General features: G+C 38.7%; 1 protein-coding gene across 4 annotated transcripts in view; it reads left to right on the top strand.

Annotated features, from left to right (window-relative positions):
* Window positions 1-19317, top strand: part of LOC127417555 (glutamate receptor 3-like) — a 165788-nt gene that overhangs the window by 73076 nt on the left and 73395 nt on the right. For all 4 annotated transcript variants that reach the window (XR_007893296.1, XM_051657551.1, XM_051657552.1 and 1 more), the window contains exon 4: window positions 10382-10569. Coding sequence is in view for 3 of the 4 variants with exons in the window: in XM_051657551.1 (XP_051513511.1) it covers window positions 10382-10569 (188 nt within the window). In the remaining variant the exon portion in view is untranslated. The remainder of the gene's footprint in view (window positions 1-10381; window positions 10570-19317) is intronic.

Raw genomic sequence — 19317 nt, forward strand, 5'->3', positions numbered from 1 at the left:
AATAATCATTTTTTTCTCTGTTACATTCCATCACAATATACAGATCTCAAATGTCACCATTGTTGGGTGTAATGCATTACGAAGTAATTAATTACTGTAAATTACTTATTCATTGAAAAAATAAGGGATTATTCTTACTTTTTCAGTAATTTAATTACAGTTACTTCTAAATACTGTATGGACTCTAGAACAATTCTATATAAAACAATAGTGAATTTAAAATAGAAATTTAAAGTATAATGTTAAAATGTATGTTTTCTAATTTAATGCAGCCCCCTTAAATTCTTTGGCCAGTTCATTAATAATTTATTTGATTTTACATTATTTATTTGAAAAGTTTCATGTCTATCCTTGTATTTTTCATCTGGTCGAGGTTGATCAGGGTTTTAGAAAAGTAATTAGTAATAAGTAATGCAAATACTTTTCAGACAGAGTAATTAGTACAGTAATCCAGTTACACTGTAGAAGTGGTAATTAGTAGTTAGTAATTAATTCCTTTTTTTAGAGTAACTTACCCAACTTTGGTCCTCAGCAGATGTGCTCGTCCATAGACTTTCAGTCTAATTTTCAGTTCATGCACCATCCTCATTGTTTCATTGAATATCTCGGCCTCTGAGTGGACTAGAAGCTCATTCTAGGTGTCATTGGAAAGCTAATATTAACGACAGTGTACAGTAAATAATCCCTGTGGACCCGCTGGCAGTTCCATAGAGGTTAAGGCATAATTTTTTGCAATGTACAGATAGTCTCATGACAAGCAGTGTGCCTGGGAATGCCTTGCATTTACAGAGAGCTTAGTGGATAAACAGAGAGTCTAAACAGCAAATAAACACATGAATACAGATCCAGTGATCTCTGTTTGAACATTCTCCCCCAGAGGAAAGTGTTATTGCTCAAAGGTTGCTTTTCAGTCGCTCAGAAGTTAAGATTTCTTAGTTGTGTTTCATTAAAATAACAACTAGAGAAATACAAATAAACACAAATGAAAAAGTAAGAATAGAGCTATAAAACTGATGTGGAAAGCATACCACCAAAGCCTGAAAGCAGGAGTGAAAATGCTACCATTTTACATAATTTACCGCTTTTAATACAAACCTTTTCATAACAAATTATTAGCATAATTTCAGTAAAAAGCTTAATTTAATTTTTTTTTTAGTATTCAGTATGTACCCCTTTTGCTTTAATTACAGCATGGACTTGGACTGGTATGAACCTGATGATCATGTTAACCAGTATGACTTGAGAATGGTCCAAAAAGGATCTTGTGAGCTTAAATGGAAACAAAGAAACCTGTCCACTTCTACAAAGGAGTTAAATAGTTGAGATTAAAATGGTCCATGTTAAAAAAAAATCTTATAAATTCACCTAGAAAAAGTGCAGAATCTTAAATATGTCTTTAGTTTATGTCATAACTTTAACTTTCCTTTGGTTTTCAAAATCCTGATTCTTAATTTCAGGTTAAAATGGTGGGGGGGGGGGGATATAATACATTTCATATGGTCTCTGACTTTTGGTTCCCAATTTCAGAAAGTTTAAAACAAAGAGATATCAGACTTCACACCCTGCAAATCACCCAACAGGCAACTGTGCGACCGTTCAATCACCAGTTGTGCAATGCTTGTGATCTTTAATCAGACACAGTCCACACTACCCACATTTCACCGGTCAGAAATGAATAATCACGAAATCTTGTTGTAAGAATTTATCTTACAGCCTGTATTACTGTATTACAGCTGAAGCTTATTTACCTAAATAATAAGTGCAATTTATGGGGGTCCCGAGAGGGGTCACTGCGATATCAATAAAACAACAGCCGTGCCAAAGATATCACTGCTGCCGGTTTAAACTGAACTAGATGCATAGTATTTCTGGTCTGCTAATGCCCTACATGGCATCTGGCAAGGGAACAGTGCCCGTCTGCTGTAATTTAACATTGGCACAGACAGGGCCCTTGTTTTTTTGGCAATGATTTTGTGCAGGATGCAAATGCAGGCAGAGGCAAGTCACAGAATCATTCCAATTGAGTCTCAAAGTCAATTAACTTCAGCTCTCTAATTAACTGTCAAAAAAACAGCTAAGCGAGGGAGATACCATTATATTTATTGATAACTCGCACGGCCGCTCAGCTGGGTCTTTGTTTGTAGGTGCAGACAGCTTTGTCAGGGCTGTCAAAGTTCTGCGCCTCCTTCACAAACGCTCCGTCTTGGGGTTTGATGTCTGTGCAAAACTTTTGTGCTGACTTTAAAGAAGTAAAAACTTTGGAGAATGTTCAGTCTGATTTTTCATATCTTAATTTCTATAAAAATGTGGATTCAGAGAAAAGATGGAATCTTTTTGTAGAATCTTAAATGAGCTCCATTGTACTCATTCAGATTCTGTCTTGCTGCCAATGGGAGAGATTGTGCTGGTATTAATCAGGTTTTTCACAATAAATGTACAGTGTGGTGAGTATTATTTGGTTTGCTGTATGAAGGGCTTTTAAAATATGATCTGACCCTCTTCTAAGAATTTGAAAAATTAAATACAGTCCTATTTAACAAATAACATGCATGAGGGCCTGGGTAGCTCAGCGAGTAAAGACGCTGACTACCACCTGTGGAGTTGTGAGTTCGAATCCAGGACGTGCTGAGTGACTCCAGCCAGGTCTCCTAAGCAACCAAATTGGCCCGTTTGCTAGGGAGGGTAAAGTTACATGGGGTAACCTCCTTGTGGTTCTTGCTCTCGGTGGGGCATGTGGTGAGTTGTGCGTGGATGCTGCGGAGATTAGCGTGAAGCCTCCACGTGTGCTATGTTTCCATGGTAATACATTCAACAAGCCATGTGATAAGATGCATGGATTGACAGTCTCAGACATGGAGGCAACTGAGATTTGTCCTCTGCCACCTGGATTGAGGTGAGTCACTACACCACCACAAGGACTTAGAGCACATTGGGAATTGGGCATTCCAAATTGGGGAGAATACAAAAGAAGATGTTAGGCAGAATGTTAGCATTAGTCACTTTCACTTTTGTGCAGAGATGAGTTTTAAACTTGCTCTGACACACCTGCCTGTCATTTTCAAGTGATCCTCAAGACCTCGATTACTGTGCTCAGGTGTGTTTGATACATCATGGTTGCACAGTATTCCAGTTGTGATCATTTGTTGTTGTTAGCTAGCTGACTATCAGCTCTCTAGCTATACTATTATGCTAGCAGTGTTGGGCAAGCTACTGTTACATGTATAGGAAAGAACAGATGCATTTTCCAATGTAGCACATATATTGTTTTGGATTTCTGTTAGGAAAGATTACAACATGGAAAAGAATTGTTAGTGGAGCGTCTTGATTCTCTGGCATTCACTGTCATAACTACATCTCCTGCAGTAATGAGGACTGCTTTTAGCAGGTTGCTGTGAGAGCTCCCCCTAACTGTTGGAGGTGTCATGTCACTTATTAAGTGCTTTAATAAATGATACCATTCATTCAATTTTCAACCAGAATAAACTATTGGAACAAATAAATTTTTTTCCCCATTTTCCAGTCTGAATAAATGAATACTCGTGAATGAAAATATATCCCATTCAAAAAAATAAATGGGTGGGGGGTGTCTTCTGTTTACATGACTATCTTTTTTCTAGTGCCACACTACTTTGAAACGAAAGCTTCCCAAGCTACAAGCTACACAGTAGCTTAAAGTAGTTAAATTACAGTAAAAAAAAAAAAATGGTGGGGGGTGAGCGTGAGCTCGGACCATTACAGTTGTGATCTGATTTACAAAAGCTTTCTTCCTGTTTTTAATACACCAACATTCACATCTTGTTCTGAGTTTTTATGAGTTTCATCATTGTATGTGCCTCTGTTTGTGTGATAGAGAATGCAGAACTCATGGTGCGAAGCATTTTTCTTTCTTTTGCCCTGGTGTGTTTCCTGTCCTTTTTACCACCTCTTCAATTACTTTGTAGCCAATTAATGGATCTTCAGCTACTGTTGGGTCACTGGAAACCAACATTGGCACTTTCAACATTGGTGTTGGGATAGGTCCTCCATCCAACTGAAAGTTTATCTCCACCCAGCCTATAAATGGGATTTCTGTGTTGTATGCAGCCAGTTCAGTCAGTGTTGCCTCTCCTAGTAATTCTTCAAGAGGCTGTTACAATGCTGGTCTGAGCCCCAGTGTCCCACAATGCCTCCACTGGCTGATCATTCAGGGTACAGCTGACTATGCATCGTTTTCAATCAAACTGATGAGCTGTGGTTCGTGCTGAGGTGGGAGGTACTTAACTGTACAAGGTTAGTTGTGGCTTGTACTGAGGTAGGATTAAGTGCAGTGGTACTTGGGTTGACAAGTTAAGATGACTGATTTTCTAGGGTGACATCCCCAGACAGTCTAGGTGATGAGGAATGGGACACTTCAGGGAGGACTACTGATGGCCCCATCTCAGCAGCCCTTGTCCGTTTCCCAAGTGTGGGCTCTGTACTCTGCACCCATGTGAGAAGTGGCCTGTTTGTCCACATTTAAAGCAGTATTGACAGTTCTCACCTATTTGCATTTCCTGCAGCCTCTCTGTCTTCCCTATATCTAGATTGTATTGTCTTATTACTTGCCTCCATTGCTGCTGTGATCATCTGTTTCATCTCAGCCCTGAGCTCCTCCATGATCTTTTGAGTGTTTGGAATGTCAATGTTTGCAACATTGAATTCTTTAGCCTCCCTTCCTTTTACATTTCCGATGGCCACAGCTCTATCATGTTCTTTTGCTCACTTTGCAGTTGGGGCATGTGAGTACTCAGACTATTGCTCTGTGTGGAACTCATGTATGCCTTGTCTTACCTCACTCATAAATGAGAGCAAATTTTGAAGCACTGCCTGACCTCACTTTCATCCTCATCCTCTTCTATTTTATCTTGATAAGCAACCATCTGGACTAATATGCCACATTTTATATATCGGCAAACCTCTTGCAGATTGTCCTCCTCTAACTGCCACAGTGCAGGGCTCACTTGGTCATGAAGGTGCTGGCTGATCTCCATGTCTAAGCTCATCTCCAGATGAAGAGCTAGTTTTTGCCATTGACCTCTACTTCTGGCTGGCTCACCAAAATATGTTACATGTATACACCTATTTCATATACAGTATATGCATCAAAATGTAATGATAATTATATTTCAAGTCAGAAAAAAGAAGGCCCTTTAAAGGGATAGTTCAACCAAAAATGAAAATTCTGTCATCATTTACCCATCCCGATGCCATCCCAGATGTTTATGACTTTCTTTCTTATGCAGAATACAAACAAAGATTTTTATAAGAATATTTTAGCTCTGTTGGTTCTCACAATGCAAGTGAATAGATACCAACATTTTGAAGCTCAAAAAGCAAATAAAGGCAGCTAAAAGTAATCTATACGACTTCAGTGCTTAAATCCATGTCTTCAGAAGTGATATGATAGGTGTGGGAGAGAAACAGATCAATATTTTGGTCCTTTTTTACTATCAAACTCCACTTTCACTTTCACAATCTTCTTTTGTTTTTGGAGATTCACATTATTCGTGCATATCGCCATCTACTCAGCAGGGAGGAGAATTTATGGTAAACTTAAATATTGATCTGTTTCTCACCCACACCTATCATATCATTTCTGAAGACATGGATTTAACCACTGACGTCATATGGATTTTATTTTATTTCTACTTATGGAGCTACAAAAGTAACCATTCACTTGCATTGTGAGGACCTACAGAGTTTAAATATTCTTCTAAAAAAAAAATGTTTTCAGCAGAAGAAAAAAGTTGGAGTTGGATTTCCCAATGCTAAATATTTGGGAATCATTTATTTTAACTGGTTCATTTGAAGTAACTGTCCAAAAGAACCGCTTCCAGTTATTTTCAAGTAGAAGATGGGAGAAGACCAAATGCCTGGAACGCAGCATGAGAACGCCTAGTTTATTATGTTTTTTTTAGCCAATCCTCTAAATCAGTGGTTCCCAACCCTGTTTCTGGAGGCCCCCCAACACTACACAATTTGGTTATCTCCCTAATCAAACACACCTGATTCAACTCATTAGCTCATTAATAGAGACTCTACGACCTGAGTTGGGTGTGTCAGATAAGGAGATATACAAAATGTGCAGTGTTGGGGGCCTCCAGGAACAGGGTTGGGAACCACTGCTCTAAATAAATAGGTCTATTTCAGTTTAGAAATGTTCTGTTAGGTTTTGCATGATTTGAGCCATGTACGCTCAAGATGCGGCCCACACAGATGCATGTCCATTACCTCGATTTCGCTCAGCGTGTAAACAACTTTTCTGGAGTTCTTTTTGGAGAGCGGTACTTTCTTTTGTAGTCAAAACCCATGAATGCCAGTCTCGTCGATGCATGAACTGAGCCATTATCAATAGCAAGAGATGCTGCACATCTTCAGCAGTCACCTAAGGGTTCTCTATCGTTACTTTGATGATTTTACAGTGTTCTTGAACTGAGATTTGTGGATCTCCTCAAGGGAATAATATCAGAATGTCTTCCACTTGTAAACTGAGAGTGGACTGATGGAAGTCTTTTGAAATCCTTTCAAAAACTCTTCTGAAGTTCTCTGAAATCTCTTTTGATCATGCTACATTACACTTGAACAGAATTCTGTCACAAATTGCAGGTAAACGAAAGTGTGTTTATTTTGTACGGCAGGGTGAGTCAAACTCGCTCCTGAATTTAATTATTGATTTCAGATCCCCCTTTTCATGTTGTCATTCTAGAGATTGCTTTCTTTGAAGGAATATTAAGGGTTCAATAAAAGTCTCTCCTTTTCTTTATAAAAAAAAAAAAAAAAAAAAAAAAAAAAGCCTTTTTTTTATTTTTATAAAGTTTATAAAATTCTTACAATGGAAGAAAATGGGGTTAATCAATGAACATTAAAATACACACTGTTTAAAAATATGATTTTAGTGTGATAAAATAATTTACTAACCTTTTCTGTGTAAAGTTATATACAATTTTACAACTTTGTTGCCATGATGACGTAACAGCGTAAACCATTAAACCCTAAAATGACTGTAAACGTGATGATTTAAAAAACTTTACAGCTAAAATATTACACAGGTTTTAACAGAAGAATAAATATGTGCTTTTATAAAATTATAAACTCCAAATTTCTGCCTTTAAACCCTCCAGAAATTGGCCCATTCACTTCCATTGTAAATTCCTCACTGTAACCCAGATTTTTGCTTTTTTAAAAGAAAAGGAGGGACGAGTCTAAATTATTTATTGTGGTAATCAACATTATGCCACAAATGCTGTTGACTGAGCTTAACTTGTATTTAAACTTAAATGTTCCTTCAATATAAAGTCATGATTGTTTATGCTATTCGTTCAGTAATGATAAGGCAATGTAAATAATTTGTGTGCTTAACAAATACGAACTATTTATTAAGAAATCAAAATATAATGGCCGATGTTGCTTCAAGGGTGATGCATTATTTATCGTTGCTATATTTATTATGATTTTCAATCATAGAAATTCAGATAATTTAATAACTTTTTTCTCATAATAATTGTGAATGGTAAAATAGCATTTCAAATTGTTGGCAGATGAGATGGTTTTTATACTCAGGGTTGGGGAGTAATGGAATACATGTAACGGGATTACGTATTTAAAATACAAAATATAAGTAACTGTATTCCACTACAGTTACAATTTAAATCATTGGTAATTAGAATACAGTTACATTCAAAATGTATTTTGATTACTGGAGAGATTACTTTGCATTTTATTGTCATTTGTTTCATTTAATATTTAGTCCTTTCAGATGGAAAACATTTATACATATAAATGATGCGATCCAAAGTGCATTTGAACAGCGTTCAAAAAAATGCTATTTCTAGCCATTTTACATGCACTTTATCAGGCACGATCATATTTTTTTATCAAGAAAATTCACGTTGGATCATAATTTCTTTTTTTCTAGTAAGACCTTTGATAATAGGGCAAAAATCATATTCTTGATAATAATTTTTGTGTTGTTTTCCTGTATAAATTTCAAAAAATCCTTAAAACAAGATAAATTAGATTTATCTTGTTTTAGAAACAACACTGCATAAGATATTTAGGTGTTTCAGAGAATGTATTTTTAACATGTGTATTTTGTCTAACTGTACTGGCAGAGTTTTTATAGTCAAAACAAGTGAAAAAATATACCAGTGCTGAAGAAGTAATCCAAAGTATTTAGATTACGGATAATCTAACGGAATACATTACAAATTACATTTTACAGAATGTATTCTGTAATCTGTAGTGGAATACATTTCAAAAGTAACCCGCCCAACCCTGTTTATATTATAAATGTTCTCTACTAAATCTCATGCTTACAACTGAAAAACATTTCAAATGGCGTATAATAACCAGGCATGCATATTCGGCCATCACCCTGTGAATCCTGAGGTTATAAAAGCTGTTCTTAGCTGTCTTCCTTCACACTGAAATCAGGCAGAATCAATAAAAAACAGATTAACATTCTCATGGTGAATGAATGATCCCTTGCTTTTAGAGTGTGTAAGAAAATCAGAACAATACAAAGCAGTACAAAGTCATTTTTAGTTTCTATTAAAGCCCCTTCCACATGCATACATCATGTTGACATGTAAATGAATTAAACGAAAATTAGTAATCCCTGCTGTACGATATAGGTGTAAAATAAAAATGCTGCAAGGCCATTTTCAAGTCCAATCTGTGCATTAGGGAGTGCATTTAAAAGCAGACCATTACATGCTCAATCATAAATCTTAACTATTAAAGGGATAGTTCACTGAAAAATAAAATTCTGTCATCATTTACTTGCTCTCATGTTGTTCCAAACCTGAATGATTTTCTTTCTTCCGTGGAACACAAAAAGGACATTCACTTTCCTTGCATGGAAAGAAGATGCAATGAAAGTCAAGTAAATTATGACAGAGTTTTTATTTTTGGTGAACTACTACTATAATAAGTAGGATGTGAGTATAAACATGTTAAAATATAATAGTATTTGTTGCTTGGTGATAAGAGTATGTGGTGATTAGTGTTAAATTTGCCTTAAACCTGAAAACTGCGTAAACATCAAATGGAACATTGGACATTTATTTATTTATTTATTTATTTATTTGTTTGTTTGTTTATTGTTTATGGACAGTACAAAAACATAATCTTAGCTGGAAGACTAAAAAAGATTGCATTTTATTTAAGCCAGTGCTTATATCAACTGTTATAAAAGACGATAAAAATTGTGCATTTGTTTTATTCAAGTTGGTGGTGAGTTCCAAAGTTAAGGGCCCTTTGCAGAAAAGTCAAAAAAATTTAAAACTTTGTTATACATTGTACTAAAACAACCCAAACCCAGAGAGCAGACTGTTGCCCCCTTATTTCGAAAGTCTAGCTCTCACCACTGCCTCTTTTAAATTATGAACTGGACTCTTTCTGCAAATGGGGATGTAAGTCCTGCTGCGCATCACATGGATGTGTTCAGAGCCGTCCTGTGATGTCTGACACATCATCTCTTTGGGCGGTTTGCTCTTGTGAATGAGTGGTGTGGTGCATAGGTGTTTTTCTGAAAGTCATTTAATGGGATGGGGAGCGGTGCACTGGCAGCTGCATGCTGGGAAAGCAGGCACAAGGCTTTTCACGCCACCTGGGCCGGGCAGAGCAACTGAGCCATGCAAAACCTCAATAGAGGAATCGCACAGTGAAGTTCAAGCAATCTGCAGTATAAAGGATTTGCCAAAAAGTGTTGACTTTGTTGCACCCGTGCCTGCGTTAAGTGCCTGCAACAAGGCTTTAGAAGGGCAGCGGCACGTGATCTTGCCCCTGAATGATGTATCTGCATAATCCACATAATTACTCAGGCTATGCAGTAATATCACTTTATTAAATTGCATTTGTTTAAATGCATGTTTATGGGAAATGCACGCTTAACATGTCAATGAACTTTTTAGACATCCATTCCATTCCATTCGTCCATCCATCCATCTATCTATCTATCTATCTATCAATCTACCCACCAACCCACCCAACTATCTATCTATCTACCCACCCACCCACCCATCCATCCATGTCTGTACTGTATTTCTGATACAGTATGATGCTTAAGATGTACTTGATTACTGATTTGTGGAACCCTGTGAATCTCAGAGATCTCATCCAGAATTACAAAGTCAAATAAATTCTCTTTATGTACATACATATTTTCATTTGTGGGAAAACCCTGTGAATCTCAGAGATCTCATCCAGAATTACAAAGTCAAATAAATTCTCTTTGTGTACATACATATTTTCATTTGTGGGAAATTGAATACGCACGCTGAATATTTTTTACATGACAGCATGTCAACACCTATAAAGCCGTGGACTGTGAGCTAACACAAAAATTATTGTTTTTCTCCAGGATTCTCTATTCTTCAAGCCATTATGGAGGCAGCAGTGGCAAACAACTGGCAGGTAACGGCGCGGTCGGTAGGCAGCATAACAGACCCCCAAGAGTTCCGCCGCATCATTGAGGAAATGGACAGGAGACAAGAGAAGCGGTACCTCATCGACTGTGAAGTGGACAGAATCAATGTCATCTTAGAGCAGGTAAAGTCTGTGCTTTCACCTTCCGGTTTCCTGCTTGACTGTTTTCTTTCTAAATGTCTGACACTGATGGGTGAATTCACTAAACTGTTGTGCCACTTTTGTGAGAGGTACAGTGCATCCGGAAAGTATTCACAGCGCTTCACTTTTTCCACATTTTGTTATGTTACAGCCTTATTCCAAAATAGATTCAATTCATTATTTTCCTCAATTCTACAAACAATACCCCATAATGACAACATGAAAGAAGTTTGTTTGAAATCTCTGCAAATTTATTAAAAATAAAAAACGAAACAAATCACATGTACATAAGTATTCACAGCCTTTGCTCAATACTTTGTTGAAGCACCTTTGTCACCAATTACAGCCTCAAGTCTTTTTGAGTATGATGCTACAAGCTTGGCACACCTATTTTTGGGCAGTTTCTCCCATTCTTCTTTGCAGGACCTCTCAAGCTCCATCAGGTTGGATGGGGAACGTCAGTGCACAGCCATTTTCAGATCTCTCCAGAGATGTTCAATCGGGTTCAAGTCTGGGCTCTGGCTGGGCCACTCAAGGACATTCACAGAGTTGTTCAGGAGCCACTCCTTTGTTATCTTGGCTGTGTGCTTAGGGTCGTTGTCCTGTTGGAAGATGAACCTTCGCCCCAGTCTGAGGTCCAGAGTGCTCTGGAGCAGGTTTTCATCAAGGATGTCTCTGTACATTGCTGCATTCATCTTTCCCTCGATCCTGACTAGTCTCCCAGTTCCTGCCACTGAAAAACATCCCCACAGCATGATGCTGCCACCACCATGCTTCACTGTAGGGATGGTATTGGCCAGGTGATGAGCGGTGCCTGGTTTCCTCCAGACATGACGCTTGCCATTCAGGCCAAAGAGTTCAATCTTTGTTTCTCATGGTCTGAGAGTCCTTCAGGTGCCTTTTGGCAAACTCCAGGCGGGCTGTCATGTGCCTTTTACTGAGGAGTGGCTTCCGTCTGGCCACTCTACCATACAGGCCTGATTGGTGGAGTGCTGCATAGATGGTTGTTCTTCTGGAAGGTTCTCCTCTCTCCACAGAGAAACGCTGGAGCTCTGTCAGAGTGACCATCAGGTTCTTGGTCACCTCCCTGACTAAGGCCCTTCTCCCCCGATCGCTCAGTTTGGCCAGGCGGCCAGCACTAGGAAGAGTCCTGGTGGTTCCAAACTTCTTCCATTTACGGATGATGGAGGCCACTGTGCTCATTGGGACCTTCAATGCTGCAGAAATTTTTCTGTACCCTTCCCCAGATCTGTGTCTACAGACAATTCCTTGGACTTCATGGCTTGGTTTGTGCTCTGACATGCACTGTTAACTGTGAGACCTTATATAGACAGGTGTGTGCCATTCCAAATCATGTCCAATCAACTGAATTTACCACAGGTGGACTCCAATCAAGTTGTAGAATCATCTCAAGGATGATCAGTGGAAACAGGATGCACCTGAGCTCAATTTTGAGTGTCATGGCAAAGGCTGTGAATACTTATGTACATGTGATTTTTTTCGTTTTTTTATTTTTAATAAATTTGCAAAGATTTCAAACAAACTTCTTTCACGTTGTCATTATGGGGTATTGTTTGTAGAATTTTGAGGAAAATAATGAATTTAATCCATTTTGGAATAAGGCTGTAACATAACAAAATGTGGAAAAAGTGAAGCGCTGTGAATACTTACCGGATGCACTGTACTTCAGTGCGAAAACAGCACATTTCAATAGAAAGAAAAGTTTGTGTACATTTCCTATTGATTATGGCAGCATGCAGTAATTCATCAAATAATGGAGAAGAGTGTTATTACCGGCCATATATACAGACATGGTGTAGTCAAGCACATGTTTAGCATTTTAAAAGAGTTGATTCAGGTGTCTGTTGTGGAGCAATACTTCTAATGACTTTTACCTTCAAATTTACAGTCTGAAGTTAATCTAGGATGTTGGAAATACTTTACAATAAGGTTCTATTTGTTAACATTAGTTGACAACATCAGTTTACATGAACTAACAATGAACAATAATTTTACAGTATTTATTAATATTTATTAATTATTATAATATTAATTTCAACATATACTAGCACATTTTTTAAATTAAAAGTTATATATGTTAACATTAGTTAGGGCACTAGGAATGACAATGAACAATTGTATTTTTATTAACTAACATTAACAAAGATGAACATATGTTGGGGAAAAAATAACAATTGGTCATTGTTAGTTCATGATACCTAATGCATTTACTAATGTTAACAAATGGAACCTTATTATAAAGTGCTACCAGGATGTTTAAAGTTTAGTTTTTCTTCAAACTTCATGTTGCAATATTTAGGTGGACTATTCCTTTCACCAAAATGAAAATATTAGGAACAAAATGAGGATGTCATTACATTTTTGTGACAGGTGCAGTTTCACCAAGAGATGGAGATTATTCACCTGCAATTGATAGGGGTGACAAACTTTACATTTGGACCCTGTTTATATAAGTTACAACCGCGTATACATGTGGTTAGAAACAAAAGATGATTTAAATTAGTAAAATAGAAACCAGAAATGTCACAAACTGACTTTGATATAAGAAGTTATTTAAAATATATTGTGGGTTTTTATATACTGTAGTATATTGTGGTAGCACTCCGTCCACTTCTTCTAACTAATTGTGTACCACATTATTTTGCAAGCATACGTTGAACCTGAGCAACACAAGTCCAGTAACTTCTTTTAAGAACGTTTATTAAAGGGGGCTGACTACCACCACAGGAGTCGCAAGTTTGCATCCAGGGCATACTGAGTGACTCCAGCCAGGTCTCCTAAGACACCAAATTGGCCCAGTTGCTAGGGAGGGTAGAGTCACATTGGATAAAATCCTCGTGTCGCGATTAGCGGTTCTCACTCTCAGTGGGGCACTTAGTAAGTTGTGCATAGATCGTGGAGAATAGCATGATTCTCCACATGCTGTGAGTCTCCGCGGTGTCATGCACAGCGTGCCACGTGATAAGATGCGCGGATTGACTGTCTTGGATTGAGGTGAGTAACCGCGCCATCACGGGGAACTACTAAGTAGTGTTAATTGGGCATGCCAAATTGGGGAGAAAAGGGGATAAAATAAAAAATTAAATTAAATAAAAAAAAGAATGTTTATTAAAAATTTAATTAAAATAATTACCAGAAAATGTTAAACTGCCAAAAAAATCCAAAACGTGCTGCAATATACGGTGTGCTGTATATTGAATCAAGATAAATTTACTTTAGAAACAAAATGACATGCGATATTGAGTCTTGTTTTCTAACATAGTTTTATGAGGCTTATGCCTAAAGCAAGAAAAAAAATATCTGGGGTAAGAAAAATAAGCCTAATTCAAAGGGAAAACAAGTTTATTTTCCTTGCCCTATTGGCAAATTATGCTTCTAAAGTAAATGTATCTGAAAGTATAAATGTATAAAGTAAGTTTATGTTTATTAAAAACAAAAATAAATTAACTAGAAAATGTTATGTGGTCAAAAAAAAAAAAAACAACTAAGAAAGTGCTTGGAGATGTCATCACTAGAATTATACAATAATTGAGAAAATTAATAAAGTATCATAAAGCCTGAATTTATCTAGCAGAAGTTAACATTAAGAAAAAATGCTAATACTAATAGTAGGAATAATAAAACGAAATATTTAATCAAAAGCTAATTACTAAATGTTTAAATTAAATTATGAATTTTAATTACACATTATTCATATATATGTATATACCCAGGTGCAAATATCATCTAACACTTTTTACACTTGATGTAAAGAAGATGCTTTTTGTTGCTATTTCGTGACAACACATTGAGTGCTTATAATGGGTGTAATTTAGTTTTGACACATCGCTACTGGTGTTAACACGGTTAGACTTCTCTTCCATACTTATAAATCCCTTAAACCATTGGATGTGCGCAGATTCATTCATTCAGCAAGATTCTTAATTGCTGATTTTTAATATTTCTAAAGTCCATCACTTTAACTGTGTCTTTTCCACACGGATGACTTCACAGAACAGTGGATGGGTTCACAGAGCGTACAATTAAAATTACTGTAATGTGTGAGCAGATCTTTCACCACAACTATCCACTTCTCTCTGGTCTCTAATAGGTCAGTATGGCCCTTTGTGAATTAAATTGAAATGTCCTTGTTAGTGCTAATTTAAATGTATTAACTCCAGTACCACAATAGCTCTTCATCGAATGTTTTGTTTTGTGTGCTTTTATGAATCTTTTCTGAGAGTAAATTTAATTCAGAATATATTTAGTCTTAATTTGCTGTGGCCAACATAATTCAATTTTCTTTACTGGAAATTCTGAATCAAATAGCACAAAAGATGTTGTCAGTACTTCAATTTTTTAAAGGACAAAAATGGGCGCTACAAACAACAGAGCACTCAACGGTCAACAGTGACTGTATATTTTTTAAGCAGCCTTCGTTCTGAAATTAGTTCCCCATCTGTCACTCACTCGACGTTGTGTCGATGTAGTGACACTAGGGGTCACTCTTGGGAGCCCGAAACACCTCTGGTCTTTGATAAAAGGCCAATGAAAATTGGCGAGTGGTATTGCATACCACTCCCCCGGACATATGGGTAAAAGGAGCTGGTATGCAACCACTCATTCAGATTTTCTCTTCGGAGCTGAACGGTCGATGTTGAACTCTGTCGATGTTGAACTCTGTCGAACTCTGTGAACTCTCGGGCAGGCGATGTCCACCTTGGTCCAGGAGCGCCACCTTTGTCTCAACCTGGTCAAGATGGGAGAGGCCGACAAGGCACGGTTCCTTGCTGCCCCCATTTCCCAGGTTGGCCTATTCAGCGACACCATCGAGGACTTTGCCCAGCAGTTCTCGGTGGTGAAGCAGAAGACGGAGGCTATCCGGCACATCCTGCCCCGGCACGGCTCAAAATCCCGCACCCCGCCTGCTCGTCGCCAAGTGTGTCCCCCTGCGGTGACTGCACCGGCTCCGCCGCAGCCCGCCCCTGTGGCCCGGCCCCAGCGTGGAGCCGTCTCAAGAACCCGCGAAAGGCTTTGAAGCACCCCTGAGACGGGCAACCCAGGGACAATGAAACCCACTGCTTTGGAGCTGGTAAACAAACCACTCCATCCCCCAGTGGAGGGCCAGGAGGAGAATCTTTTGTTGCCTTTTTATTTAATTTCGCCGCATGCCCAAGTGGCTCCGGTACCCAAGAGTTCAAGTTAAGTATGAGAGCCGTTCGACACTCATAACAGCGTTGGGGGAGGTTACGTGTCAGCCTGGTGCGCTGGCTACGAGGCACACAGTGGTCTGCCCATCACACACCGCCAGTTCACGTAACACAGTTCAGCCAGGTGCAGCGTTTCGAATAGGGACCCCTAGTGTCACTACATCGACACAACGTCGAGTGAGTGACAGATGGGGAATGTCCTGGTTACTACCTCCGTTCCCTGATGGAGGGAATGAGACGTTGTGTCCCTCCTGCCACATCGCTGAACTACCTGCTGAAATGGCCGGGACCTTGTCTCGGCTGCTCAGCACAAAACCTGAATGAGTGGTTGCATACCAGCTCCTTTTATACCCGTATGTCCGGGGAAGTGGTATGCAAATACCACTCGCCAATTTTCATTGGCCTTTTTATAATAATAATAATAATAATTTATCAAAGACCAAAGGCATTTCGGGCTCCCAAGAGTGACCCCTAGTGTCATTACATCGACACAACGTCTCGTTCCCTCCATCAGGGAATGGAGGTTATGCAAGTAACCAGGATGTTTTCCGTTTCATTTATCTTTCCTATTCAATTTTGTGGTGTATGCAGTGTGAGAAGTATATTTACACTGAAATTTCAACAAAAATAAGTGTTCTACAAGTACCCTGTAGTGTTACATTTGGGACGATAGTACACTTTGAAAATGTACACACTAGATATCCGAGTGCACAGTGTATAGTGTGTCATTTGGGTCACAGCTAATGTCTTTATTAGCAAATGAATTACTCATCCAATGAAGCTTTACAAATGAATCAGAAATGTCAGAAATGCAACTGAATCAGAAATGTTCATGAAATATAAAATGTTATAGCTTGAAATGACTTGAAATCATTGACTATATGTGTAAAATGCCACATATTTTAAGTTTAATGCAGAATATTTTAACATATTTCTCTTAAGTGATTTGCAATGCTTTATGGGTAATCACTGCTGAGCTCTTTTACTGCAATTCACATTTCCACTTTAACAGCGACTATGCTGATTCATGGATATATCTTCAGGATTATGGGTAATGTAGTTCTTAACTGGAAATTTGGCAATTTAACCAAATTTTTTTCTTAATCAGTTGTAATCATACTGACGCTGTTACGGATTGAGAGGCTCAGGACCCAAACGCAGAGTGAAAAATAAAGGTTTATTAAATACAAAAATAAAACACAAAAATCCAACATAAAACTCCCACGAGGGGGAAAAATAAACATAAACTACCCAGAAGGGGAAAAAGGGTAATCCATGCTGGGGCAGGGGGAAACAGGACTGACCGGACCAAAACAGGAACCAGGTGGGGGAAACAGGACTGACAGGGAAGACTGAACACACAAGCAAGACTGACTGGAAACACTAGCACACAAGACTGGAAACAAGACGAACTGGCACTGGACAGCAAACATGAGGAGACTTAAATAGGGAGAGAAATCAAACAGGTCAATGCAGGTGGAACAAATGAACTAATAATGGGCAAACAAGGAGGTGGGGTATGACGTAAGACAGAGAGGCAAGCGGCGTTGTAGAAACAAAACAAAGCCACGTGCTCTCACAAGACAACAAAACACCCGAATGGCATGAGCACTCATTGCCAAGGCAATATGGCAATATACGCCCATGCCAACTGACAAACAAGGTGAGAGAATGCATAACAACACCAAACAAAGCGATGCCATGCATTCTCACACTAAACGAAGCCTGAGCGTACATCACAAGGCAAATGCCATGCGATGCACGCAACAGGCGACAAAAACAAGACAGGACACCTGTGCAAGAGTTCGGCCACATACACACCCAACACCTTAGACTGAAGTGAACGAATCTCAGCACAACACGAAGACAGCTCGCAACCCGGGCGAGCAACGCGAGCGCAACACGAGCGCAACACAAGGCGCACCCGTGTTCACGAGACAGACAAACTATTGACACGAGTGCATGCTGCCAAGATGACAAAAGCGCGATGCACCCATGTCAATAACAGACAGACATGGAGCACGAGTGTCCAGATCCCGACACAGACCGAAACCGAATCAGACAGGAAGTCAGGATCCAGGGAATACAACCGAAACCACGCGCTCACACAAAGACAGACAACGAAACGCAAGACAGAAATGGAATGATGATGCCACGGTCCTGTCAGACCAAAACCCAGACTGACAGAGTGACAGGACCTTGACAGATGCATGGCTTCTACAGAACATAGGTGAATTACGGACCGGGCCAGTGGGGCCAGTGCCCAGGGGCCCTTGACTACCAAGACATCCTTACCAAATTAACACCTAAACTTAACCATTAGTGTTTTAAAATATTGTATATATGAGAAGTTAAAAAGACATCCTTACCTTATCAATGCCTAAATCTAACCATTAGTATTTTAAAATGCAGAAGCAAAATGAAAAAGCACATTTTCTGAAGCATCCACATCATTTTGCGCCGCTTCTATGACTCTGTTAGGTCACGTGTCAGCTTGAGTTCATGGCTAGACTTAAACCACAGTCCTCTGACTTTAAGTTGGATACCCTATAAAGTGAGCTATCGCATAAGCTATCTGTGTTGGAATAAGTGTATATATGTCGGTGAGTCTGTAATACAAGCATTAAAATGTATTGTTTTTCAAAAGATGTGTTAGAGTAAAAGTGTGTCGATATCATAAAATAGCAGTGTCTGAGTAATAGAGAGAAAAATATGTATTTATAAAGTCATAAGCAGTCATTAAAGTCATGATTTGAGTGAAACTGAATAAAACACACAGTTGTTGTAGCGCCTCTAGTGTTCATTTCACCTGGAAACTGCAGGGAATTGTACCTGGAGGCACATATTACAAGTTTAGCAAAAATGTATATAGAGACATGTTTTTACTATGAGACCAGGTTGCACGAGAATATTCATAATTTTTTTTCTTTTGAGTTCCGCATAGGAAAGAAAGTAACACAGGTTTAAAACAACATGAGGGTGAGTAAATTATGACAGAGTTTTCATTTTTGGGTGAATCGTTCCTTTAATGACTGCATTCGCAATTACTGTTTTTTATCTTTAATTACATTGCATTCCTTATTAACCTTAGCTTATTCAGGTTTTGTCCTCTAAAACTCAAAGTCCTTGCAAGCTATTAATGAAATGGAGTCTTGTACACTGTCTTTGCCTACGGTTGTACCTCTCCTAAATATTGCTGCAGATTTAGGGGTGAGAAGGAAAGAAATTAGGGAAATTAGAGTGGGAATTCTGTGTTATTGCCTCCTGGGGGCCGGCATGTTTTTAATCCCTTTTCCGACATCAGCATGTATTGGCTAACTGGATCTAATTGGAATAATCTCCCCAGCCCACTGACACTGATAGCTGAGATAAATTGCTGGACCACAGTCCTTCGGAGACCTGAGCTGAAAGCTGAAGCCAGACAGGAGAACTGTGCTATAGAGTTCTGCTTGCCGTAATCCATCTGAATTTTGTGATGTTGAGCCGCTCCGCGCATGTCGGGGATGGTGAGCTGATCTCC

Source organism: Myxocyprinus asiaticus, chromosome 27 (genome assembly GCF_019703515.2).
Source record: "Myxocyprinus asiaticus isolate MX2 ecotype Aquarium Trade chromosome 27, UBuf_Myxa_2, whole genome shotgun sequence".
NCBI lineage: Eukaryota > Metazoa > Chordata > Actinopteri > Cypriniformes > Catostomidae > Myxocyprinus > Myxocyprinus asiaticus.